Below are 26,695 nucleotides of genomic sequence, written 5' to 3' on the forward strand. Positions count from 1 at the left end.
GATGTTTAAGGAATTATATTTAGAAACTACTCCATTCATCTTCTTTAGCAGATGCTGGTTGCACCTCAGATGAATTATTATTAGCAACATTGTTGATAATTTAACTATTTTTCATTGTGCTGCTATTGTTTCCAGCAGAAATGTATTCACTTGTGTTGAGATCATGTGGGAAGTAGCATATAAAGCATTGTGGTTACACCATTTTGAACACACCGATTGTCTCCAATAATAAAACCTATCTCTGTTATTGAGTTTCACTGGGTTATTGGAATGATTAAGTGAGATAATGCACATAAAGTCTTAGGGCAGTGTCTGGCACATAATATATGTGGGGGAGTTATACCTTTCCTAATTCTGCCTTTATAGCTTGTTGTCTACTTTTAGGCTGTATCTTTTTTTTTTTTTTTTTGAGTTGGAGTCTCACTCCGTCACCCAGACTGGAGTGCAGTGGCTGCTCCCGGCCACCGCAGCCTCGACCCACTGGGCTCCGGCGATCCTTCCGCCTCAGCTTTCCAAGTAGCTGGAACTACAGGTGTGCGCTACCACACCCAGCTGATTTCTGATTTATTGTAGAGATGAGATCTCGTTGCCCAGGCGGGTCTCAAACCCATGGGCTCAGGCAATCCACTCACCTCAGCCTCCCAAAGGCGTGGGATTACAGGCTGATCCACCAAGCCTGGCTTCTTGTTGTTTTTTTTTTTTTGATTGGAGTCACTCGGTCGCCCAGACTGGAGTGCAGTGGCCGCCACCGCAGCCTCGCATGCTGGGCTCCAGCGATCCTTCCGCCTCAGCCTTCCAAGTAGCCAGAATTACAGGCATGCGCTACCACGCCCAGCTGATTTTTTTTTTTTTTTTTTTATTGTAGAGATGAGGTCTCACGCCCCAGGCGGGTCTCAAACCCGCGGGCTCAGGCAATCCACTCACCTCAGCCTCCCAGAGGCGCGGGATTACAGGCTGAGCCACCAAGCCCAGCTAGGCTGTATCTTTTAATGACCATAGCAGTTTACTAAATCAGTATTTTCATCAACTCTTTTTTTTTTTTTTCCTTCCATATTAAGGGATGGCTTGTTTGGACTGTTTGAGTATTGAAGTGACTATCCCTACAGAAAGACTTACTTTAAGTTCACCGATGTTCATTTCACCCTACTCAAGCCAGGGTTACCACCCATTATTCTACATCCTTTATTCTCATTTCCTAGAAAAAAATATATCCCTGCCTCCCAGTACTGTTTCTCCCATCTCTGTAAATCTTATCACTCTCCGCCAGTGTTTCAATCCAGAAATCTGAAAGTCATCCCTAATACTGTCCTTTACTCTTTACCTGACAGCTGATCCACTATTTTTACCTCAAAAAAACACAAGTCTTAAATCCACCAACTTCTCCCACCAGAACGTTTCTGCATCCTAACCTAAGCCCCCGTCACCTCTTGCCTGGACAAATACAGTAGCTTCCTGAGCAGGTTTCTTGTTTCCATTTGTACTGTATTTCTCTCTGTAACCTCCTCAGTACAATTTTCTTTTGACAAAACTCAAACCATGTCTTTCTTATGCCAATTCAAAACTCTTCAGTAACTTTTCATCTTATATAGAATAAAATCCAATTCATTATGATAGCCTGTGAGCTCAGCTGGTTTGACCCCAGAAAATAGCTCAGTGAACCCTCTTCCAACCATGCATCCTGTTTCATAGTACTCATCTCAATGAGCAATCACAGATTTTATTTTTGCCATCACTTAATTAATGCTGGCTTCCCTCACTGGTCTGTGAACTTCACAAGCAGGGACTATGTCAATTTTGTTCATCACTGTATTCCCAGTACTTTACATAATTTCAGGAACATAGTGGGTGCTCAATAAATGCTGAATAAAAAAATGAACCCATCTCAAATATAATCATGCCCTTATATTATTTTCTTGTCAAAGTAACATTTTAAAATATTAAAATTGATCACCAACAATAGGGATTGTCTATATGCAAGCCATTGGGCAACTCTTAGATATTTATAAAGACTCTTCTAGGAACTTTGTTCTAAAAGCCTTCTAGAATTATATCCCAAAGTTTTTATATACATCAAAACATCGCAAGTTGAATGATGAATATTTTCGTTTTGGTATAAATACTCAAATTGGGCTTCTTCATTCCATAGTGTGTACTCTATTGAGATTTTCAGAATGACTACTCCAAATCATAATATTTATAAGATGACAGCTCAAATGAAAACTGCATTGTTCTCACCTCCTAAAGTTAAAAAGATAAGACAAATGTATTAATATATGTATTTTAAATTTCTCTATTATCTATTATTGAAATCTTTATGATGCTTTGTGTTTACCAGGAAAACATGTCTGGTATGTTTATGAATGATATAACTTTTAGCATGCTTGGTAATGGTGGTTGAATTAATTATTATTAGTCTACCTGTTTTACATGATGCTATTTATCTATTAGGCATAAAAGGGCACATAGGTCATTTAAGTTAACAAAATCACAGTTTGTGAGAGAAATAAGAAATATTGACTAGAAGGAAGTGACACTTGAAATCTGTTTTCATTGCGTTTTCACATTTTGTTCTTCATTCTTAAACTCATTTCCCTCTAAAAAGCAAAACCATTATATTAGGAAATAATGTGTCTTGAAAACCTGAGCCAGCAGCTTATGATCCAAGTGGTAATGACTTCTATAATCACTAATGAGGCAATGGACTTTGAATATCTCAGTACACTCATTGGGGCCAGCCTCTTGCCTATTCTACAAGAAGCTGTCATATCAAATTTTTGTCCTGACTCCACGGGCACTTTGATTCCTAAACCTTTCTGAGAAACCTAATCTGAAATCAAAGTCAAGTTTCTTAGATGTGGTCAGACAAGGTCACATTTAAAGCAGTCCAGTGAACCTGCAGATCAAAGTTGAAAGGTAATGCCTCCCTCCCGAAGTTGGCACAGACTTACCTGTTAGCTTACCTTTCAGTTTCTAGCATGCCTTTTTCACCTCTTTCCAATGGACTGGGAAAATGAGAGCTTATCCTCTGGAAAATGGTTGAAGAATTTTAAAAAATTATTTAATTAAGAAATTGGACACAGTCTTATTTGGGAAATGTACCTTTATCTCAATCAGTGAATCACAAGGCAGCTTTTTGTTGAAGAAATATCATACTATCTCATAGTAAGACTTCTTTAAATCAGAATTGTATGGTAATTTCTGGTTCATGAGCTTTATGTTTGGCCTAAATTATTAGGATTTACCCACACTCATGAGTGAGCCAAAATGCTGCACAGGATTACTGCTGTAATGCTACGGACTTTGTGTTTGTTTATTTCCAATGCCACCTTCCTTCTCTATTGAGCCTTGAGATATTATCCAAAATGGCTCTGTAAAAGAGGGGAATGGTAACTCTTGTTAGGCGTTGTCTTAACATCTCACAATGCAGGTTTTTAATCAAATTCCATGTGATTAAAAAGCAACAACAACCTTGCCATTGCTTTATATTGCAGTGTTCTGTCTCTTGTGGTCGAGGGCATAAACAACGAAGTGTTTACTGCATGGCAAAAGATGGAAGCCATTTAGAAAGTGATTACTGTAAACACCTTGCTAAACCACATGGGCACAGAAAGTGCCGAGGAGGAAGATGTCCCAAATGGAAGGCTGGCGCTTGGAGTCAGGTGAGCAATGCTTCTCCTCTACCAACTGTTTCCTCACTTTTGGCCACGTGGCTGATGATGATATGTTTACTTGTGTTTTTCTGCATGACTTTGGTTTTACAGAGGGGAGCTCGGCACTGGGAGGGAAGAATCTTTAGCTAGATAGTCGGGATACTTACTAGCTGTGTGACCTTGGGCTTCAGCCCTGGGAGCTCTGGATTATGCCTATAATTGGGTTGTTGTGAGGATGATTCTGAGTGATAATGTGTCAGACATAGCACAGAGTAGCCCTTCACTACTTCACTGATGGCATTGTATTGTCATTCACCACTTAGAACACCACTAATTCAGATTGCACTAAAGTTGACTGTGGTCATCTGGCAGGAATTGAATCTGAATTTACCTTAGAGGTTCTTGAAGAAAGGGCTGTCAATATAAAGTATTAGAAAATATTTCTCTACCTACTTGCCTATTTACAACAGAGGTGGGGGACATTTTCTAGCTATGTAACCTTGAGTGATTTGTTTAACCTTCCTGAGCCTACTTCATATGGTTCTTATAAGGATTTAATGCAATAATGAATGCCAAGTGCTTTGCAGTGTTGTTGAATCTAATAGATTCTCCTGACTAATATTTTGTTTGGATGAGTGTGATGTGTGCATGGGATGGGGGAAATGGGATGAGTACCCAGAACATTGATTACAGTTATATTCCAATAATTCTAAATATTTGGTAAGCTAGTCAAGACTTAGGTGTGAAAGTTTCCCTGTTGAACTTGAAACAGGAACTTTAAAAGTTTCTATTTACCCTTAAACACTAGTTTATGTGGACTAAAGCCATTCATATCTAATCCTTAGAATAGATCTCATAACTCCACACCGGCATATTTTCTATTTGGTTGAAGGTGCTAACTTAAAAATAATAAGTCTCAATTTCTTTTAAAATATTCTGTATTTAATACAGATTCTTCCCTCCATTGAGTTGATGAGGTTTTACTGTATTTGTGGTGCTTCCCTGCGGTGGAGAATCATGCAGATGACACCTGAGAAAACTAGGTTCAAGATGAACAGCCTATAGAACTGATTGTTCTAGAGCCTGGAATCTTGATTCCTAAGGCCCCAAGGGAGCTTTGGACCCAGCTATGTTAACAGGGTGAAGATTTGAGAATCCTCCATCTCATCACGACTAATGAAAAATTCCTCCAGAAACCCAGATCTTTCTCGAATGCCCTGAGCTGGCATCCCTGCCCACCATACCCTCAGCCACATTCCACTTCGCAGAAATGTAAATCATGGTGCATGATTCCCCAACACACAACCTCATCCCTCTCGAGGACACTGTCATAATGAAAGATGGAGGTTTTGTTTATTTGTTTTAATTTAACAATCTAAGAGTCTGTACCCCGCCAAAGCTAGTTCCTCCTCTGGCCTCCATAAGGGATCACATTCAAGGCAGTATTTCACACTGGCCATCCTTTTTAATGGTTTCTCTAAGCAACTATTGTCATATGTCAACTTCCAGCCCTTTTATTTTTGGAGCTATTCAATTCATATAAGAGCCTGCAGCTAACGTTATTTAAGATACCACACTAATTAACTTGTCTTCTTGTAGACTTCCATGCTCTGTTACTTTTCTTTATGTTCCTTGGTCTCTACTTATCTATTTGTATTTCTCCCTGAATATTAAGTTCAGGGCATGTAAATGATGCTCATTTCAAAGGCCAATTTATTCACAAAAAAAGATAATTAGAGGAATCTTTTGCTCTTTGTTGGTAAACACAAAGTGAATTTTAATCCAGCATCGTGTGATCTTGATGGGAAGCCTAAAATTGCTTTCAGATCTGGGATGATTAGGTTTAAACCCTGGGGGGTTTTTGTGAACATAAGGTAATAGGATTATCAGAATGCCTCCCCAGAAAAAACCCACACCTGTTCAAAATGATTGCTTAAAAAAGTCAAGTCACCTTTGTAGAAAATACAAGTAAACACAGTTATGTAATGGTCTGTGGCCAGCCTCATAATGTCCTGATTTGATTTGTAGAAATGAATTATAAAAGCAGGAGACAAGGTGCTGCATGAGTAGAATTCAATTTGTGCAATTTAGAAGTATACCTGAAAATAATCAGACCCAATGGTTGTTAGAGAAAGACGGTCTGCATGGTTAAAGCTTATTGGCTTACTAATGATCCAGTAGTAAATAGGAATATCCCTAAGGCAGTGATATTAGGCAAGAATAATGATTGTCTGTTTGCAACAATATTGATATTTTATTACTGGTCCTTCTGTTTTCTTCTGGTAGTTATAGTCTAGTCATCCTGTCTTCAAGGTAGGAAGAATAATTAGTGCAATTTCTCATCATGTCAAAATGTCTGATGATAATAAGATATATAAAAATTGAGATGGGAGATGCTGTAGTCATGTTAGTCTTCATAGTTTCTTCCCCAAAGTTGGTGTTTTGATGTTTAATGTGGAATGGTTTATTCTTACATCTTTTGGAATCTTGAATTTGTAAAGGAAGTCAGCCATTTTTTAGAAAGCATTTTCACGAAAGACTTAAAGAGCTCCCGCACTGCAAAAGTTTCTGTTCGATTTTTAAAAATGCTTTTGATCAAGAGCTAAGGGATGCCATGACATTTTAAAACAAAAATCAGCATCAGATTCTTGATTCAGATTGGTAAATGTGAAGCCTGTTTTCCTATGATACAAAAGCATACCAGAGTAAACTTTTAAAAATGTATCCTATTCCTATAGAAAGGTATTTCTAAAAAAATCATAAATAAAAAGAATGAATTATCAGATTAGAATGAAAGTAACATCATTCATCAATCACGAATTGTCAGTTTGTTCAATGCTTAGATGCAGGTCTTTTTCATAGTTCAACATGTTTGTGGTCAGGACAGGCCTCACAAACAATGGAATGTCATGATTTAATTAACAATCTTTATTTTCATTCTTAGTAAGGCAAAATATAATGTTGTATCTTGCAATCAGCATTGTCTTAGATTCAATGAAATAAGAATTAATTTTTAAAAGATCTTTATTGCTAATGCCAAAATGACAAATTGCAATGTGAATACCAGTTATTCTTGGTTAAGACTTTTCTTGTAGTTACAGTGAGAGCATCTTGGTTGTGGTGTATGATTCTGAAGTATTCTTCAAGTGTTTAACAGAGAAACATGGCAAATGTGTGGCTTGTGTTCTTTGAGAAATTAAGGAAACCATATTCGCATGGTCAGTGATGAGACCTAGAGTTGCTTTAGTGATTTGTGCTCTCCATTTAATTTTATTTTTATTTGAATCATAAGCATTGATATTGAATTGTTTGAATGCAGACTTCTCACCCACACCCTTGCTGATGTCATACAAAAGACTGCATCATATTAGTACCATATTTAAAAACTGAGAGTCAAATTTAAATCTGCAGTAGCCGTGCTACATTTCCTAAGACAAATTGTACTTTGTTTTTGTTTTTGCTTGAGCTAGGGTGATTATCTCTGTTCTTTGTTTTATTTATTTGTGGAGTATCTGCCTAAAAGGTTTATTGGGAAGTATCAGATTTATTTTACATAAAATGCTTAGCGTTGCACTAAGCTCTCAACTGGTGGTGATGTTGTACCCCATGGGACATCACTTGGGACTTCTGATGTCAGGGGATGGTTTTGATTGTCACAGCTTGGGGGGGAGAGTACAACTGGCATCAACCGGGTACGCTACTAAACTTCCTACAATGCAAAGAACAGCCCCCACAAAAAAGAATTATTCAATTGAGAATCCCTAGTATAGAGTCAGGCATATAGTAAGTGCTTAGCAAAAGTTTACTATTATTTTTACTTATAAAATTGGTTTATATAGTTATTTTTCAAGCCAACCCCTCCTTTAATGTCATCACCACAATTTTAGCAGTAATACTGGAAGAAAGTGTGTAAAACTCTTTCCAGATTTTCAAATGTATATCATGATCCCCCAAACACTAGAAGTTTCATAGGGATTCTTTCTGTCTATGGAAATAAGCATCAAGTTCCCCTTTTAAGTTGATGAGCTCTGCATACTAGCATGTGCGGTGGGAGTAGAGAAATGAAACATAGCTCCCAGTTCAGTAGTTCGGAACTAAAAACATCTACTTTCAAACCTGTACAAATAGACTGCCATGCTGGAACGATGGCTGCGGGAGGAGCACATTAATAGTGGCTGCTCAGACGTTTTCTTCTGCAAACCAACTAAAAGGTGTACTGAACAGAACAAGAAAAATTAAACACTCACTCATGCACACACCACCACCATTACTACCTTCAGGGTTGGTCATTCAGAGGTCTTTCTGATACTGTTTTATTCATGGGGCTTCTGCTTGATTCTCTCAGAATTCACCAAGCAAGCCTGGCTGGCTCTGTATGCAAACTGTTGCCTCCCTTAGGACAGCACAGGAAAAAAAGTTGAACACAGAGAACTAACTCTGACGCAGTGCACCTCATTTTGAGCAAAGATTACTGTGGATGTATTATTCAAAAAGGCAGGCAGGGTTTGTACCTTGCTGTGCACTTAAGTCATGTAGAAATTTTTGAATGTGTTATTTTGAAGCTGGCTTTGACGTTATGAAAATTTTAAGTTGGAATGACATATTGTATAATTGAACCTTCCTGTTTCTTAATTTGTCTTTTGAAAAATTACCGAACATTGTAGGAAGTGATTTTTTAAATGTTGAATATGTATGGCTCTTAATACCTTGCCTTCATTGATCCATAAGTAATTTATTCAATGACAATAGCATCAAAAAGAGCTTTCATTTACTTAGTAGCCTGAATTGTATTACACACACTAAAAGTCTTTAACATGTTTTCATTTTGCTTTACGTTATTAAAACATTATATTTTGAATACCATTTGAATATTCATCCAGCTCTATGCCAAACTCAAATTTCTTTACAATAATTTTATTCTTTCTTTGTATTTCTGTTTGGATACATTGTTCCAGAAATATGCTCTTTTATATTTAAGACCCCAAATTCAAACAGCCAAAGGGCTTTTTGGTGGTGGTTTGTTGTTGATGGCGATGCTGTTTGAACATTTCTGTTATTCGTGTGGTAACTCCACCATGCCACAGTTCATTCTCTTCCAGTGTAATCGATGGAAAATATTATTCATGTAGCTCTAATGAGCATTAAATGGCCATTCTCTGTAGATAGGGTCATCACTTGTGTTCAGGAGCCCTCCCATTACACCCAGGACATAATGACTTTAAAAGTCTGGTTTCTTGTCGGTCACAAGCTCATTCAATCCAATTAATACAATTAAACCCAAACAATAGTAGCTATGTTGATCCAAAATATTTTCTGCTGTTCGGCTAGCTTTGATGTGAACATATGGGCCTCCTCCTTGGCATAGATTCATCTGAAACAATATGATTTCCCAAGCTACCTTCTAAATAGGATCACCTAGTTTCTTAAAATCTGAACTGGAGAGAAAATTAACATTCAGCAGAATCCATTTGGGTGTGATTCTTGATAGTAAATTTCCATTAGCCTCAGAGAGAGTTGAATGCCGCTGCAGGTTAATTGGACAAGAATTTATTTCTAGTTTAAAAGAGCATGCTTCTATTCTTTTAAGACTTCTTCATAGGAATATGGCTTTAATGTATGTTAAACTTGTTTTCTCGACACCAGACAAATTAATAGGGACTGAACTATCACAAAAATTTGGAAATAATTTTTAATAGCTATGTGTAATAATATGCCATTCTTTCCAAATGTTGCCTTTAGTTTCTGACTGTTGAAGGCTTAATAAAGACAATAATTCTTGGCCTGACTATAAGTGAGATTATAAAACCCAGCAATGAGGAAACCATTAAAAAATTAATTTAGAGGAAAATTAATTGCAGATTTAATATGGTGTTTTGCAACTTGGTCAACAAAATGTTTCAGCATGATTAATAGTATTTTTCAAGAGCTGAAAACATTAAGCCCAAGGAAATGATTTTTTTCTTGTCAGTTTTTATTCTTCTTATATTCATCTGAGGTTGTAAATAGATGCAAATACTTCAGTGAATTCCATGCTTGAAAAAAAAATTTCCTTATCTCCAGAAATAGAACAAGAAAAGGAAGAGACTAGAGAAAATTATTCTACTTATAAGGCCCTAAAATCTTCAGCAGTTTACTCTCCTTGGGTTATATTTTTAATCTGCCAAGAAATTATTCTTGTATAGTACTGTATCTCCAGTTTCCAAGAACCTCAAATCCCCCAGGATAGAAATTCTTTAGAGTTTTGATTTTACATGGCAGTGCTGTTTCTAGATTGTGCTAAATGTTTCATAGTGATCTCTACTAACATCTTCAATCTTCCAGGAGGTTCGTTAACTTGAGGGATTCCTCCAAACTTGAGTACCTTCCTCACTCTCCAGTGTGGATAAGCAGTTAGTTCCCAGATTTAAGACATGATCTGAGATTTTTTTCATTGGAAATTAGAAAGTGATGTGATAGCTATGAAAGTCATTGGATTAGGAGTCCATTCCCCTCCTCTGTGACCCTCGACACCCCCCGCCCCCCAAAAATAAATGAGCCGAAGCTCCCACTTACGTCCTCTGTCTTCTTAGTGCTCTGCGTCCTGCGGCCGAGGAGTGCAGCAGAGGCATGTGGGCTGTCAGATCGGAACACACAAAACAGCCAGAGAGACCGAGTGCAACTCATACACCAGACCGGAGTCGGAACGCGCCTGCCAGGGCCCACCGTGTCCTCTCTACACTTGGAAGGCAGAGGAATGGCAAGAAGTAAGTAAAGCCACGAAGAGGGCACCTGCCAGGTATTTCAGGAGACCTCCTTGCTATCATCACATCTGTTCCCTGTGAAGCCAGCGAAGACATTGAGCATGGTGACAATGCTGGCTCTTTACCAAAAGGTTCACTGTCAGACTCAGCATTCACTCCGACAAGGGTGGGAGAGCTCCTTGTTTTAAAGCCGTTCCTACTTCTGTGTTCCTGAGTGTTCCAAATCTGGCTGCCTCAAAAAAAAAAAAAAAAAAAAAAAACTTTAACAGGCCTTGGGCCAAATGCATACAGATAACTTTCACAGAGGGAGGAGGAAGAGATGGAATGACTATTTTAAATATGCGTATCAAGACTTGGTCTTTCTGTATTAACTTAAATAATCATAAGACAGACTTTAGGCAGGACCTACTTTGTATTTTTCCTTTTTCTATAGAAGATGAGCACCCACGTGAAACTCTGATTAATTAATGAAGGATTTCTAACATTTTTTTAAAATGATGGGATCTGAAGAAACTTCTCAATCCATGCAGAAATAGACCAGACTTACTCCCCCAGCTCCAAGTTAATGTTTGGTTAAAGAAAACACTGTGTGTGTCCTTGGAGAAAAGTCTAGGCTAGGAAGGTAAAACATTAGTAGGAGATAACTTGTTTTTCCAGAACAAGAGATTAAATCGTAGAAAAAAGGGGAAAGAGAATTAGAAAATAAAACTATATCCGCTGATGCTGGAATGAAAAAAAAGTACATAATATTTAAGATGCAGAGATAATGAATAACAAGACAGGAATTTTCAGGAAGGGCTTTCAGGACAGGGAAAGGGGACAGTTTGGGGAGCAGTTATACTGTACCCCGGCACTGTTCTGGGTGCTTTATGTTCATTACCTCACTTAATCTTTTTAACTACTAGACAAATAGAGTATTATTATTATTACTAACATCTCATTTTGCAGGTGAGAAAACTGGGGTTCAGAGAGTCCAAGTTTCATTTGTCCAGGTGTCACATACCTAGTACCCAGCAAGTGGCAGAAGCAAGACTAGGCACTAAGCTTGTTCTCTTGTACCATTAGGAGATACCATAAGTACCTTTTTTACTCTCTGGGGACCCAGCCACCCAGCCCTGTCCTCCCCTTCCCTTGAACTCCTGATAGATTTCTTTCATTGTTTGAAGTCATTTCTTTTCTTTAGGAAATTCACCCTCTTCATCTACTCAGGATTTTTGCTCGTTTTCTGTCTTTACTTTTTTACTCCGGGAGGAGTGCCTACAGCAGTTGCATTTCAGATTAATTGCGCTTGAGTCATTTGTGTTATTAGGAATCCCAGAGTCTATGAAATCCTGCAGACCTGGTTTATCTCCCAGCATAAATCCCAAGTGACTTACAACAAGGATTCTTAAATTCTCTAAGCCTTGGTTTCACCATCTATAGAATGGGGATAGTATAAATATGCAGAGTTCTGAGAAAATTGCAAATAATAGACTTACCTATCATCAGTTACAGTTTTGGGACTGGCAATATCAGATATGGAAGAGGAGCCTCCTATGTCTCTCTCCCTCAGTGTGACCTCTTGATTCTCTGTGTAATTCTGTTTCAGACCTACCACTGCCTGCTGTCTCCTTCTCCCTCTCGTCTCATGCCAAACTCAACCCTGTGTAACCGCTCCAAGGAGGGGAAAGTAAAAGAGTGTTCAGAAATGAATCTAAGCTGACTGCTCACACTTTAGCCAACTTTTGAAAATGCTAGAGCCAATCACAAAAATGCAAGCTCTGTTTACAATTCCTTCTGAATCCCAAAGAATGGAAAAACCTTGCTACATATGCATTGAGGAAATTCCTCTTCTCTGATCATACAAAATATGCCTAAAAGTTTACTTCTTTGCATGTGCTGTGCAGATGGGTCTTTTTAAAACCTTACTCAAATACTGCTATCAAACTCCGTGTAAGAACAGAAGACTTCGGGAGATAGCCTGTTCTGGGCCTCCATTTTAGAAGTTGACTGGGGATTAATCGTTCTCACAAAAAGAAAGGACTCTGTGAGCAATGGGAAAAGCAGATTCTAGCAGTCCCCCTCCTGTGAACACACTTTCTTGTCTGCCTTCACCCAAAGAAGAAAGTCTAAAGAAGGAACGCCCCATGGCCAGGGTAGATGGAACACTGCGGGAGTCCCTCGAGTGACACCGAGTTGGCAGAGTGAGGCCCAGAGCAGCTGGAGAGGGGAGAAGCCCATCAAAAGCCTTTGTGTTCCCCATATTTGCAAGACCTGCTGACTGCCTGCTCAGAATGTCCCTGAAGCAATGTGGCTGAGAGTGAATGTTGACAGCGGCTGGGTGGCCACTTCATAGGTCAAATCAAGAAAGGGTGGCCATGCGTTCTATTTGCCTGGGGTAGTCCTGATGTAATTATTTATTCTCCTGTTTTTATGATCCAAAGTGCCCTTGTTCAAAGGTGGGTTGAGTGGTTACTTGGCAATACACCAGCCATCAGGCTTCCCTAAGTCACAGCCCTCACTTCTGTCCTTGCTCTCACCTCCTCTCGCCCCCACTTACTCAGCTACCGTTATAGCTGAGACCTACTTGGTGCAGGTACAGTCTTGACTTTCTGGCCCACATCTAGTGACACCTTGACCTGAGGTCAGGGAGCATGCCACAGCGCAGCCATCTCAATCCACTGAACAGGATGTGCTGGAGTCCCCGTTGTGGGAAGTTCCCCTCTTTCTTGGCAGTCCTTGGCAAACAGAGTTTCTGTTTGCTTTTTGAGTGTGCATTTTCTCTTTTGCTTTCCTTTTGTGGACTATTGAAACCCACCAGTTTGTTGGTAAGATGTGTTTCATGCTAGGCCCATGGTATATGACACCATACTCTTTGGTGAAATTATTCAGACATCTTCTTGAGAAGCACAAGTTCTGCACACTTACCATGGCACGGTCTCAGGGAAGTCTTGTACAGCCACACAGGTTGTATACTACATAAGTCCTGGGAAGGGGTCATTCCTATAGGCTACAATGTGGGAGCGTCCCCTAAAGTTGTATGGTACAGCACCCCTGATACTAATAGTATCAGGGCCGCTGTTCCATAAATAGAACACTACTATAAATAAAATAATAGAGCTTATTATTTACTAAGCTATGAAGCAGGTACTATGTTGAGTTTTTTGTTTTTTGTTTTTTTTGAGTTGGAGTCTCACTCTGTCGCCCAGACTGGAGTGCAGTGGCCGCTCCCGGCCACCGCAGCCTCGACCTGCTGGGCTCCGGCAATCCTTCCGCCTCAGCCTTCCACGTAGCTGGAACTACAGACGTGCGCTACCACGCCCGGCTAATTTTTTGATTTATTGTAGAGATGAGGTCTCGCCTGCCCAGGCGGGTCTCGAACCCGCGGGCTCAGGCAATCCACTCACCTCAGCCCCCTAAAAGCGCGGGATTACAGGCTGAGCCACCGAGCCTGGCTTCTGTTGAGTATTTTTACATGAAGTACCTCATTTAATACTTTCTGAAACTCTCTGATGTGGCAATTATATTTTTATTTCCACTTAATATGAGGAAACCTGAGGCTTGGGTAGGCTAATTTATCAAAGGTCATACATTTAGTGAATAATAAGGCTGGAATTTAAAGTCTAGCTAGAACTTATCCTCTGAGTCTTTTTATTTTTTTAATTAATTTTTTTTTTAAGAGACATGCTTTCACAATGCTGCCAGACTGGTCTCGAACTCCTCAAGCAATCCTCCCACCCTGGCCCCCCAAAGTGCTGGGATTACAGGCACAAGCCGCCATGTCAAGCTTGAATCTTTATATTCCACTATTCCCATGCTAACATGCACCTAAAGTGAATTTTTTTCTTTCCCTCTCAGTGACAGGGAGAGATCAAGCCTTTTCCTGGACAGTTGATGTCAAACTAGTGTTCTCTTGACTGGGTTGTAACCCCTACCCCTTCTAAAGATGGGATTCTTAGTTCAGTTTGCTGACTGTCAGATCTGAAACCATGTCACCAGGGAAGTTGGTGCACCTCACTGGACTTCTCCTGTTCACCATGAGGCCTGTTGTTTCCACAGGGGAAAGAGGCATCAGAGTGTCTTTATGATACCTTGAGGTTAGAGCCTGAACTTTCAGATGTAGGGTAAAATAATTGGACAAGGGAAAAATCCTCTCTCTCGATATCCGTGTCACATTTTGTTTACACTCTAGAAACTTCATATTGCGAGCAAAATTCCATTCAGCGTGTGGTTCTGAAAAGTTGACTTCAGATTTCTAGACTTCACTCAACTCATCTGCAAAATGGGAATTAAATGTCAGACTTGACTGACATGTCATAGTGAGAATTAAATGAGGGTTTCCTCACAGTGCCTAGGACATTTTAGATCTTCCTCAAATTCTACTTCTCTTTAGTGCAGTGGCAGAGGGCTCAAATGACGACCAGCAGTTCAACTCAGCCTATGCCCCTCCATACGTTTAAAATCACCCACCAACCTCAAGAGAATAATTTGTCCTCCCAGTGTTCTGCTTTACCTACTTTAGAATTATAATGCTTACGAGGCTGTTTGGGAGGAAAAAAGCAAAAAGACTTTTTAATGCTTTGGAAAATTAGTATCATAGAGGATTAACTTATTAATATGTTAATAATATTTTAATCCGACATATAAATTCACTTATAGCTGCAGAGGTCCTTTTGATCAAATTCAGATTGTGAGTACATGAGGTTATGTATCTTTAGCTTTGAGGACTAGCTCAGAGGTCTCACATGTGTCCTTTTTTCCCTTTACCCAGAGTACTGTCCTCCCTCTTAGTACCTCTGCATTGCAGAAAGGCCACCTTGCTCCTACAGTCCTCACCTCAGTCACTCTTGCTCACCCTACAGGCCTCAACCAAGATGTCACTTCCTCTCTGAAGCCTTTGCTGATCATACCTCCCCACTAATGACTGATTCAGGTGCTCTTCTGCCCGGCTTTCATAGCACCCTGAAATTATCCCGCTCTAGTAGGTAGCACCCTGAATTGTCATGACCTGTTTGCCTCCTCTGTGGTATCAGCTATTTAAGGTTGGGGAGCTTGTTCACCAGAATTTTTCCTCGTATTTAACATGGCACCTAGAGCGTCAAATACACCTGCTGAATGAATGAATCTTTGAATGAATGGAGGGAAGGAAAGAAGGAAAGGAGGGAGGGAGGGAAGGAGGGAGGAAGGGAGGCCATCCTGCTAATTGATGGCCTTTCTTCTTTCACTCTTTAGAATAAAGGCATTCTAATATGACGTTTAGAACAGTCAAGCAAACTGTTTTTCCTGTAAGAACAGCAGTTTTATTTTCTTGTCACAATGCCACGGACAAGCTGTGCTCAGATATGTCTGGCCTTTGCAGAACTGCCCACCCTGTTGCTCTTTGGCTCAGTACAGGGACTTGGGCCACTTCTAGTACATATTTGAAGTCTGAGGATTTTATTGAGATCATCTGTAGAATCATTCCCAAGTTCATCTCCTTAAACACAGAAAAGTTAGCAATGAGCAGCTGGTCCTTCATCAGCTGATTTAAAAGATGTTTATGAAGTTAACAACAGAGAGTGCTCAGGTTTTGATGTGCACAGGGTCAGATAGTAACTCTGTATTACTTATTTCCTCATTAATTATTCACTTGAGAAGTGCCAGGCACTAGGCATTAAGGATGCTCTAAAAACACCCAAAAACTGCAGTCATTTTTCTTCCTCACTTTCCAACCATGGTATTCCTCACCTGCAGTCTCCACACTTGCTGAGCCGGCCCCTCCTTGCCTGGTTAACTCATGTCTTCCTTCATTCCCCTTCTCATCTGCTGCAACTTGGGCCCTCCTTTTCAGCATGTAGGAATTCCTCCTTGTTCTTCCTCTTCTCTCCTGGATGACTGTCTACTCAATTACACACTCTGTTAAGAAACCCACATCTGCTGACACAACTGCACAGAGTAGCCCTATGTGTAAAACTCTGGAAGTCACCAGTTAGCCAGCTGAACTGACACACAGACCCCAGGATGGGAGTAGCTGCCACCCTGGATGTCCAAACAGGGAGAGAGAGTGAGCAGGAATCCATCAGGGCTGCATCCCAAGGCCCAGCACTAACTGTGGTTCATGCTAAATATTGGTTGAGTGAATGAATGACTTTAAAGTTATGAAATGTTTCCATAGTATTATTTCTCCCTCCTTTTCCCCCCTTGCAGATATACTATTTTGGGGCAAAAACATCTGAATTCTACATACCTGACTTTAAAATGAGCTTTGAAGCAAGGACTGCTTTAAGAAAATAAAAGTTAAAGCAATGGTAGATGAATTAATTTTCATTGCTGTTCCTCATCCCATAAAAACCTAATGTAGCACAAGGAGCCCCATGCTCTCAATGTCCCTGTTTGGTTCTGTGAGGGCCTACGAATATTTTCTTCGCCCCAATGGTTAGGGAATCACAGTAAAGAAATATATTTCAAAGTATAAAGCCATTTGATGATAATCATTAAGAAAAGATAATTTCCACCTGTTGCATTAAATGATCCATCCTTTTTAGACCACCACCTTGTGGCCAACCTACATGGCCGAATAAAATAGTACCTTAAGAGTTTATTTTAGGTCTTCCTCACCTTCAAATTTGGAAAGTTCTTTTCCCTGTGTTAATTTCAGCACATTTAAAGGCACATGTAGCTTGTGAGACCATGGGCATGCTGCTCAATTTAGCCCAGCATGGTGATTATTTTCTTTCTGAATTATAGTGTGTGAAGAAATTCAAGGAGGCTGGTGGTGTAACTTAGGCACTTGCTAGAGGTTTTTTTGTTTCTAAAAGATGTGGTGTAATTCAAGAAAACCTCTTGGAAATTAAAAGGAGGTTGGTTGCGCTTTCCAACTGTTTTTCAGAACATTCTAGGTCATATTTCAAGAAAGGAAAAGAGTCGCAAATCATAGAGGGTTAGGGGACATGATGTTACCAAAACCTGATAAAACCCAATAGCATAGGCTGGATTTGTTTTCTGATCACCCAGCCCCCATGCCCTCGTTAGGATTTGAGATTCCAGGAGAAAAAAACCCTTGCCATGTGATTTTCAGAGCTGCTGTTGACTAATTACCAAGCACTCGGCAAGTCACTTATTTACTTAGTTTAATTTTTAATTTCCAAAACGTTATATTCAAGTTAAATCTGCCCAGCTTCCTTTTCCATCACTGGCAAATAGTTTTTCATGGTAGTTAACCATTCTTCAAGACCGAGGAAGAAACACTTAACAAGCATAAAGTATTTAGAAATCATTGTATTTCTGCTCTGAACTGTTACTTATTGACACAGATTAAAGCCTTGAAGATTAGTGAAAACGAGAGAGGATACTGAAAGGTTTAGTCCAGGTTTAGCTGCTCAATGATTGTGATCTTCCCTGGGTTACCTAAATTCTAATTTTCTAAGGAATTACTTTTTCTGTAAGTAGTGGAGTATTTCCACATTACCTACACAACACGGATTAACTTTTTGTTTTGGTTTTGACATTCAGTGGTCCTCTAACTAGTTTTTGTTTTGTCTTGTTTTGTTTTGAAGAAAAAAGTTATCACTTCACAATAGCTCCCAGCACATTCCAGGGGAGCGGAAAACTCTCAAACCACTGAGCTCCAGTAAAGCCAGAGAGAGTCGCTCAGCCAGCCCCCTGCATTAGTCTGAAGGGGTGTTGCTCCTCCGCGATCACCCGACAGTGGTTTCAAGTCGTATTTGTACTCCAGAAAAAATGATGAGGACTCTTCATTCTAGATATTGAGATTTGCTCCCAAGCAGCAGAACTTTTAAGTTTGCAGATGACAGAGAGCTACCAGGACATACCAGCATATCCCTTCTACATCCTAAAGGAACAGGCTTACTTACAAAAGGCGCACAGCGACATACAATATGACCCAGCAGTTCCACTCCTGGGTATAAACACAAAAGAACAGAAAACAGGTGTTCACATTTGTACATGAATGTTCATAGCAGCACTATTCACAACAGCAAAAAGGGAGACAGCCATAATGTCCATCAGCTAAGGAAGGGGTAAACAAAATATGGCATATCCAGACCAGAGGCTCATACCTGTAATCCTAGCACTTTGGGAGGCCAAAGCTGGAGGATTGCTTAAACCTAGGGATTTGAGACCAGTTTGGGCAACATAGAGAGACCCTGTCTTTTTTAAAAAATTGTATTAAATACATTTTTAAATAATAAAATATGATATATCCATACAGTAGGGTATTATAAAATAACAAAATGTGATATATTCATACAGTAGGATATTAGTCTGCTGTAAGGAGGAATGATGTGCTGATATATGCCACATTATGGAAGAACCTTGAAAACATCATGTTAAGTGAGAGAAGCCAAGTAGTAAAGACCACAAACTGGATGATTCTCTATATATAAAATACCCAGAGCAGGCAAACCCTTAGAGACAGCAGATTGGTGATTTGCTAGGGGATGGGGAAGGAAGGAATGGGAGTGACTGCTTAATGAGTACAGGGGCTTCCTTTTGGGATGATGAAAGAATTCTGGAACTAGATAGGGGTGATGGTTGTACAACATTGCAAATGTACTAAAGTCACCAAAATGCACACTTTAAAATGGTTAAAATAGTGAATTTTATGTGTATTTTTTCTTCCCCTCAAAAATGGGGCATATTAGAGAAGACATTTCTGAGTGTAGCTGGACCCCAAATACACATGTCTTTGGGGCAAGGCAGGTAATAAAAGAAAAGGCTGCCCAGGTGATGGAAAAAAAAAAAAGATGTGGGGTCTACATTCCACCCTAAAAAGACTAAAATTAGACATTTTAAAAGACAATGTGCTAACAACACAACAAAAATCACGGCTGATAGATGAGCCCAGGCAAACAGGAGGTGCAATCCCTGACGTAAAGGAAACTGAGGTAGTCCTTGGCACAGGTTTCTGTTAGCTCACTGGAACTTCTCAATATAGTGTAGAGACTTGAAAAGTTGGGTGACACAGATGCTTTAGATACAACAGGCTTTGGGTGACCTTTAGCGACCCAAATCACTGAGGTTAAACTTCTTTGGTGGGTTTGCTGTTAGTTAAAGATAAAAAAGATAAGGAATGTGTGGACATCAAGATGGTCCTAGAATGAAACATACCACTTGCTCTGTTATCCTCACTTGGCTTATGGGAATAAACATAACCGTCCGGTCTAACTCACAAAGAGATGTGTGGCCTGAGACAAGTGACTTAGGCTCTCAAAAGTTCCCATTTCTTCATCTGGAAAATGGAGATTATAGTGATTGTAAAATCTCACTGCCTATCTATCTTCCTTATTGCCTGTCTTTGCTACTAAAATATAAGCTCCTCTCTGAGAACAGGAAATGTGCTATTTGTGTTCACCCTTTTTCACCCAGGACCCGTCACAAAGCCTGACACTCAGTAAGATTTTGGTATTTGATAAATGATCTGGAGTGAAGTCAAGAAAGGGCTTGATGGGGCCCACAGGAAAGCTCTCTCACAACATCTGAAGGGAATTTTATTTGTGAGAGATGAAACTTGACCTTAATACTGCCATGGAACAGAAAACTAGGGCTAAGAGCTAGAATCTGCAGAGTTGTGTTTAGTCCCATGTTATGAGGTGAGATGACTACCTGGGCAAGTAATGACATTCCTAACACTGGAGGCATTTAAACACCAGTTTTGTAACTATTTGGCCAAAAATCATCAAAAAATCAGGCTTGGTAATATGGGATCTACATTTCCGCATGGTCTCCTCCTGGAGTGGAAGAGAGGCTGCTTCCTTTACACAGCATGTACATTTGTCACAGGCCCCACCTCTCCCTATTGGTCCCCAGTACTGCAATAGTTTCTTATACTTAGCCTTCTTCAGGCACCTAAGGGCATCCTATGAATGTGCAGCCCCTGAATATTTGCTAAATGATCCGAGGTGAAATCAAGCAAAGGCTTGAGGGGCCCGCAGGACGGCTGTCTCCCAGCATCTGGGAGACACTTGGCACTTTAAATGTTAAAGTGAGCCAGTGTGTGTCAGGTGTTTGAAGTCAACAGGCTGTAACTTCCTTTCTAAACCTGAGATTCCCTCATTCACACTTTCATTCCTGCATTCAGACAGCCAGGTGTTGGATGCCAGGAACAGGGTTGTTAGGTACCTAAGGTAAAATCAGGAGTTCTCTGACAATTCCCGGCCTCAGGGATCTCATGGTCTTAAAGGCTCTATAGACAGGTAAGCACATAATTACAGTCATAGGTCATAGTAAGCTATCTGTTAATCTTCCATTGTGTTTGTCTTTCACAGTGCACCAAGACCTGTGGCGAAGGCTTCAGGTACCGCAAGGTGGTTTGTGTGGATGAGGACAAAAGCGAGGTGCACGGCGTGCACTGTGACGTGAGCAAGCGGCCTGCAGATCGCGAGACCTGTAGTTTGCCAGCCTGCGAGTATGTCTGGATCACAGGAGAATGGTCAGAGGTACCTTTCTGGGGAATCTGTAGCTGTCTTCAGCTCAGCTACAGCCTGAGGGTGGCAGAGAGAGAGAGGGCAGGAATGTGGGAGACTCGGACCCACCTGTCAGTTCTGCCACCATGAACTGTGTGTTCTCAGACAAGTCCCTCAGTCTTCCTGGGCTAGAAGTCCCCGTATGCAAAGTGGGACATGGGTGAGAGATGTTCTCTAAGCTCCCTTCAACTCTGTGTGATTCACCCTGATAGCCTGTGGGTATGATAAGGAAGGAGTTATTACATTCATAGGATGCCTTTAGGTGCCTGAAGAAGTAGAAGTCTAAGTGTAAGAAACTATTGCAGGACTCGGGAGCAATAGGGACGTGTGAAGAATGTGGCAAATGCAGGCTCTCTTCCACTCCAGGGGATTCCATGCAGAAACATAGATACAACATTACCAAACCTGATTTTTCAAGAGAGGATAGAAATCTGGACTTCCATGTGAGAGCTCCTAACTTAAAAATGTGGGTTCAAATTCTGTGTTTAAAACATTGTACAGGGCAAGCCAAACACTTCTATGAGGCAGATGTGGGTTGCCCATTTAGCAATCTCAACTCCAGAGAAATGAAGTAATGTCCTGTCATAGCCAAAGAATCTCATGTCAATTTTTTTCTTTTATCTGTTTGCACATAATACCTACCTAGATCCTTTTTATTATTAATAAAACAATAGTACTAAAAGCATGATTATATTATTTTCAAACCTCATATTTTCAAATACTGAAAGATCTGTGACATCAAAACCAGTTGTTGTCATTTGCCCAAAAGAATGTAGAGATTTGAAAGGGAAGCCTCTGGACTCCCGGTGAAGGTGCTAATGATGTTGAGGTAATGAGTTTGCTCCCACTGGGCCTCTTCAAAGTTTCACAGGGCAGCCGTTTCACATTGTAATGGAATGAATATTTGCATTAGACGATATGCATTGGGTGTTGACTTGTTTCTGCACTAAAGCTGATCCTCGAGTCTTTTCTTACTGTCTCTCCCCATCCTTCACTGTACTTCAGTGATTTTGTCCTCCAGAGTGACACGTATCAATGTCTGGAGACCTTTTTGTTTGTCACAGCTGAGGAAAGTGGGTGCTACTGGCATCTAGTGGGTGGAGCCAGGGGGTACTACTAAACATCCTGCTAAACACAGGACAGCCCACAACACAGAATTATCCAGCCCAAGTATCAGTGGTTCCAAGAAATCCTGCTGTTCCCCAACCTGCTTGTTCCTGGTATGCCCTGAATAGTGCTGTGAGCCCTCAGAGAGTGGAGGGGAGACATGCTTATATATGCCCTCAGAGAGTAGAGGGAGACATGGTCCATATCACTGGGGAATAGATGTACTCTTGGCCAGCCAGGAACATGTGGAATCCAAATGACTGTTCAGGAGAGTTCTTGACGTTGGGTTTGAGGCATAGGATCCAGTCCATCCAGATCTCAAGTTGGGGGAAGGTGCAAAGGGGTACCTAGGGAGGGCTCCTTATCTTCAAATTGCCCCTTCTGCTCCTCAGAGGGTGTAGTTCCTAACTTCTTGCTCCCAGGGCTGTCAAACAAGGACACTCTGTGGCTCTCAGTAGAGAAGAGAAGAGCCTTCCTGTCCCCTCTCTTTTTCCTTGCTTAGGTCTCTGTCCTTTTAATCATCCATGGCTCTGCCTTCTTAGGGGCTTCTCCTCTTAGTTTCTGGCTCGGTTCTTATCTGGCTGGATTTCTACACCTTTCACCTGGCCTAGTTTGATATCCTCACCTTTGCTAATTTCTTGTGCAATACTTGTATTATACCCAAAGAATTTTGGTCTTTTTCTAAGACTTGAGTCATGTTAGTCCTACAGCTTTTATATAACCTCAATCCCCAAACAAGGAAACAGGGAGAAGATTTTTTTAAATAAATAAACAAAACTTTCCACATGATTGCAAATTCTCAGGTATACTTGGATTGAAAAAACTGCGAATTCACGAAGACCAGAGAGCTGAAAACAGGACATAGCACAGTTACAAGGACCACAGGGAAGAGAGCCTGCAAGGGGAGACGTGACTAAAGGAATGGCATCAGAATTCTCTCTAGAAAAGCAAGACAGGCCTTCTCTCTGGGACTTCTTTTACCTTTACCTAGGGTGTTCTTTGTGTTCATCTCTGCTCCACCTGCATTTGAGGAAGCCTGGGCCAGACCCACAAAGGGACCTCCCTCACCCTAATTGGTGTATGTGCTTCCCTACTGGGACCGAAACGCATCACTCATGCAGGGATCCCACATTTGTATGATTTGATTATTTTCAAATCAGAATGATATGCCAGGCTCAGTGGCTCACGCCTGTGATCCCAGCTCTTTGGGAGTCTGAGGTAGGAGGGTCGCACAAGGCCAGGAGTTCAAGACCAGCCTAAGCAACATAGCAAGACCTCATCTCTATAAAAAAAAAAAAAAAATCCAACAAATTAGCCAGGCATGGTGGTGAATGCCTATAGTCCCAGCTACTCGAGAGACTGAGGCAGAAGGATTACTAGAGCCCAGGAGGTGAAGGCTGCATTAAACCATGATCATGCCACTGCCCTTCAACCTGGGTGACAGAGTGAGACTGGGGGGGAGATAAGGGAGGGAGGGAGGGAGAGAAGGAAAAGGAAGGGAGGAAGAGAGGGAGGGTAAAAGAAAAGAAAAGTAATGCATGGTCATGAGGAACCAGGCACATACACCAAGGCATGTAGAGTCTACAGCAATAGCCTCCCTCCCTAGAGAGAACCTTCCAATCCTTCAAAACTCTACTCTGGAAGCCATCTGAGGGAACCATAGGCGGTCAACATTATCACCGTGCTGATATCAGCTAGCTGAGAGTATCTGTTCTTTCCAGCTTTTTCTCAGAGATGAGGAGGCCTCTACACAAAGCCTTGCTATATTTGGGGCTCTGTTTCATCAGCAAGCACCTATTTTCTACTGGGAATTCCACATAAATGGCCAGTGGGCTGCTTTTGCTTCTGGTTGGTAGGGTTCAAGATTCTTATTACTAGCCAGGCACGGTGGCTCACACCTGTAATCCCAGCATTTTGGGAGGCCAAGGAAGGAAGATTGCTTGAGGCCAGGACTTTGAGACCAGTCTGAGCAACATAGTAAGATTAAAAAAAAAAAAAACTAACCCGATGTGGTAGTATGTATTTGTAGTCCCAGCTAATTGGAAGGCTGAGGTGGGAGGATCATCTGAGCCTGAGATGTCAAGGCTGCAGTGAGCCATGATCGTGCCACTGTCCTCTAGCCCGGGTGACAGAGTAAGACTCTGGCTTAAAAAAAAAAAAAAAAGAGTCCCATTTCTTGCCTTCTCAAATGTATAGCCTTGTTTAAGTTAGCATGGACTGATGTCAACACATGCAAGCGCCGGGTTAGACATGCTATGTTACCCACAGTGTGGGCAGACAATGTTAGCCACAAATGTCCATGCAAGAAACACCCAGCCTCGCCCTACACATCCCTGGCCTGGTGTCAACTGGGCCTTCAGGCATTTGAACAGCAGTAGCCAAAGAAGGAAGAAACTATGCAGAGTATTACCAGGTCTCGAGCCAACTGGAAGGGAAAACCCAGAGATGCTCTGCATGCCTCTGGCTGGATATGTTCTCTCCTGTCTTCAAGGAGAGCCTTGTCCCTGGAAAAGTTACAAGAGGAAAACCATGTGGCAATAGGAGACATTAGGGCAAAGCAGATACTGTGGCTTCTAACTGCGCTTGAGATTTGCGCTGTGGTCCTTCCCCAGAAGAAGCACAGCACACCACCTGTGGCATGCCTCCCCCAGAACCTTAGGTCTAGAGAATATTGATACTCTATTCTAATTTTATGTGGCACCTTTACAAAGGATAGCCAGTTATTTGATGCCATTGCCTAAAAGTATAATCAAATCTAAATTAATCGTAACTTATTTTTTAAATAATAAATTATATAAAATACTTAGCGAGGAAGGTTGAACATAATGAACATATTCTAAAACTTTATTTTTTTTTTTTTGAATCAGGGTCTTCCTGTGTCACTCAGGCTGGAGGGCAGTGGCATGATCATGGTTCATCACAGCCTCAACTGGCTAGGCTCAGCAATCCTCCTGCCTCAGCCTCCTAAGTAGCTGGGACTACAGACATGTACCACTATGCCTGGCTAATTTTTTTATTTATGTTTTCTGTCGAGATGAGGTCTCGCTGTGTTGCCCAGGCTGGTCTCAAACTCCTGGGCTCAAGCAATTCTCTTGCCTTGGTCTCCCAAAGCACTAGGATTACAGGCATGAGCCACCATGCCTGGCCTACTATAAACGTTATAAATAATTTTAAAGTTACCATGCGATTTAGCTAGAGAGAGAGAGAGAAAAGCAAAAGGTAACTTGCCAGCCAAGAGCTACAGCCAGGGAGAGAGAAGAAAGAAGGAAATTGAGTGGAGGGCAGATAGGAAGAAAGACGGTCCCGGGGTCCCCTTTTGGCTAGGTGCTGGGATCTCACACTCAAAATACTGACTCCAAGATTGGCTGCTGGCTTCTTTTCCCCTCCCAATTTAGTGGTCACTGTAGGTTTGGAAAAGGGCAATTTGCCAGCCGGTGCAGATGAATGAATGACAGCAGGAGCACCTCCTTGCCTTGAAATCCCTGGAAGGGACTGGAGGCACCCCCACCTGCAGAGGGGGCCAAGAAGATGCCAAGGAAGCTCCGGATCCGGGAGGCGCCCTGTAGGGTCGCCCATCTCCTATGTGCTGGGGCCTGCCGCTTGAAATGAATAAATAAGCTAATGAAGTGAGAGCTTTCTGCAGCACTGTCGCAGGGTCAGCGCTCAGTGCGGAGGTCAGGGGCCTATTGTGGGCTGTCCCCAGGAGCTGCTGGAACCTCTCCTTTCCACCCCTGTCTTGGCAGTGCTCAGTGACCTGTGGCCAGGGCTACAAACAAAGGCTTGTCTCGTGCAGCGAGATTTACACTGGGAAGGAGAATTACGAGTACAGCTACCAAACCACCATCAACTGCCCGGGCACACAGCCCCCCAGCGTCCACCCCTGCTACCTGAGGGAGTGCCCTGTCTCAGCCACCTGGAGGGTTGGCAACTGGGGGAGCGTAAGTAGACCACTGAACTCTCAAGTCTGAAAGCGCTTAGATTTCAACCCTGTTTTAAGCACGCCCTTCCTGAGCGACTCTTCTTCCAGGAGGGACCCTGGTGAGAAACAGGAATTGGTGACTTGACGCAGGCTGACAGGAACCAAAGGGACCTTTTCCTCTTGGGCAGCTTGGCTTTGTGCTGAGCGCGTGGGCTCTGAAGCCAACATGGATCTGAATCCTGGTTCTGCCACTGCTCATGTGAACGACCTTGGGCAAGCTCTTGCATATCTTTGAAGTCTCAGTCTTCTCATCTGCAAAAAGGAAAGTTGTGAAGATTAAATGAGTTTATACAGGTTGAGCATCCCAAATCTGAAAAATCGAAATCCAAACTGCTCCAAAATTCAAAACTTTTTGAGTGCTGACACGACATTCAGCATTCTGGATCTCAGATTTTCAAATTAGGGATACTCAACTGGTAATAATGCAAACTATTCCAGAATCTAAAAAACTCGGAAAGGCAAAATCCTTTCAGTCCTAAGCATTTCAGATAAGGGAAACTCAACTTGTATATAAAATGCACTTAGGTCATAAGCGACAAATGTTATATTTTGCCACAATTTTTTTAGAAGCACTTAGAATCTGGCACATCATAAGAGTTACAGAAGGACAAGTTGTTGTTGTTTATGTTATTTTAAGAAGTCTATATGTTCTAGTCCTTCTATATGAGGAATACTTCATTGCAGTAGGGGTATAAGCAAGGCAGAATATTCTAAATTGGGACTCCCTTGGAAAATTGTCACAACCCTTTGTCTCTGGACTACGAGGCTCTTAGTCTT

At 41.3% G+C, this 26,695-nt stretch overlaps 1 protein-coding gene across 1 annotated transcript in view; it reads left to right on the plus strand.

The window, feature by feature from the left end:
• ADAMTS9 (ADAM metallopeptidase with thrombospondin type 1 motif 9) overlaps nt 1-26,695 on the plus strand; it is a 216,135-nt gene that overhangs the window by 167,911 nt on the left and 21,529 nt on the right. Inside the window, exons 33-36 of the mRNA XM_021712572.1 lie at nt 3,492-3,659; nt 10,220-10,393; nt 20,635-20,805; nt 25,683-25,877. Coding sequence (XP_021568247.1) covers nt 3,492-3,659; nt 10,220-10,393; nt 20,635-20,805; nt 25,683-25,877 — 708 coding nt within the window. The remainder of the gene's footprint in view (nt 1-3,491; nt 3,660-10,219; nt 10,394-20,634; nt 20,806-25,682; nt 25,878-26,695) is intronic.

This window comes from Carlito syrichta, unplaced genomic scaffold (genome assembly GCF_000164805.1).
Source record: "Carlito syrichta isolate Samal-C Ts95f unplaced genomic scaffold, Tarsius_syrichta-2.0.1 Scaffold303370, whole genome shotgun sequence".
NCBI classification, from domain to species: Eukaryota; Metazoa; Chordata; class Mammalia; order Primates; family Tarsiidae; genus Carlito; species Carlito syrichta.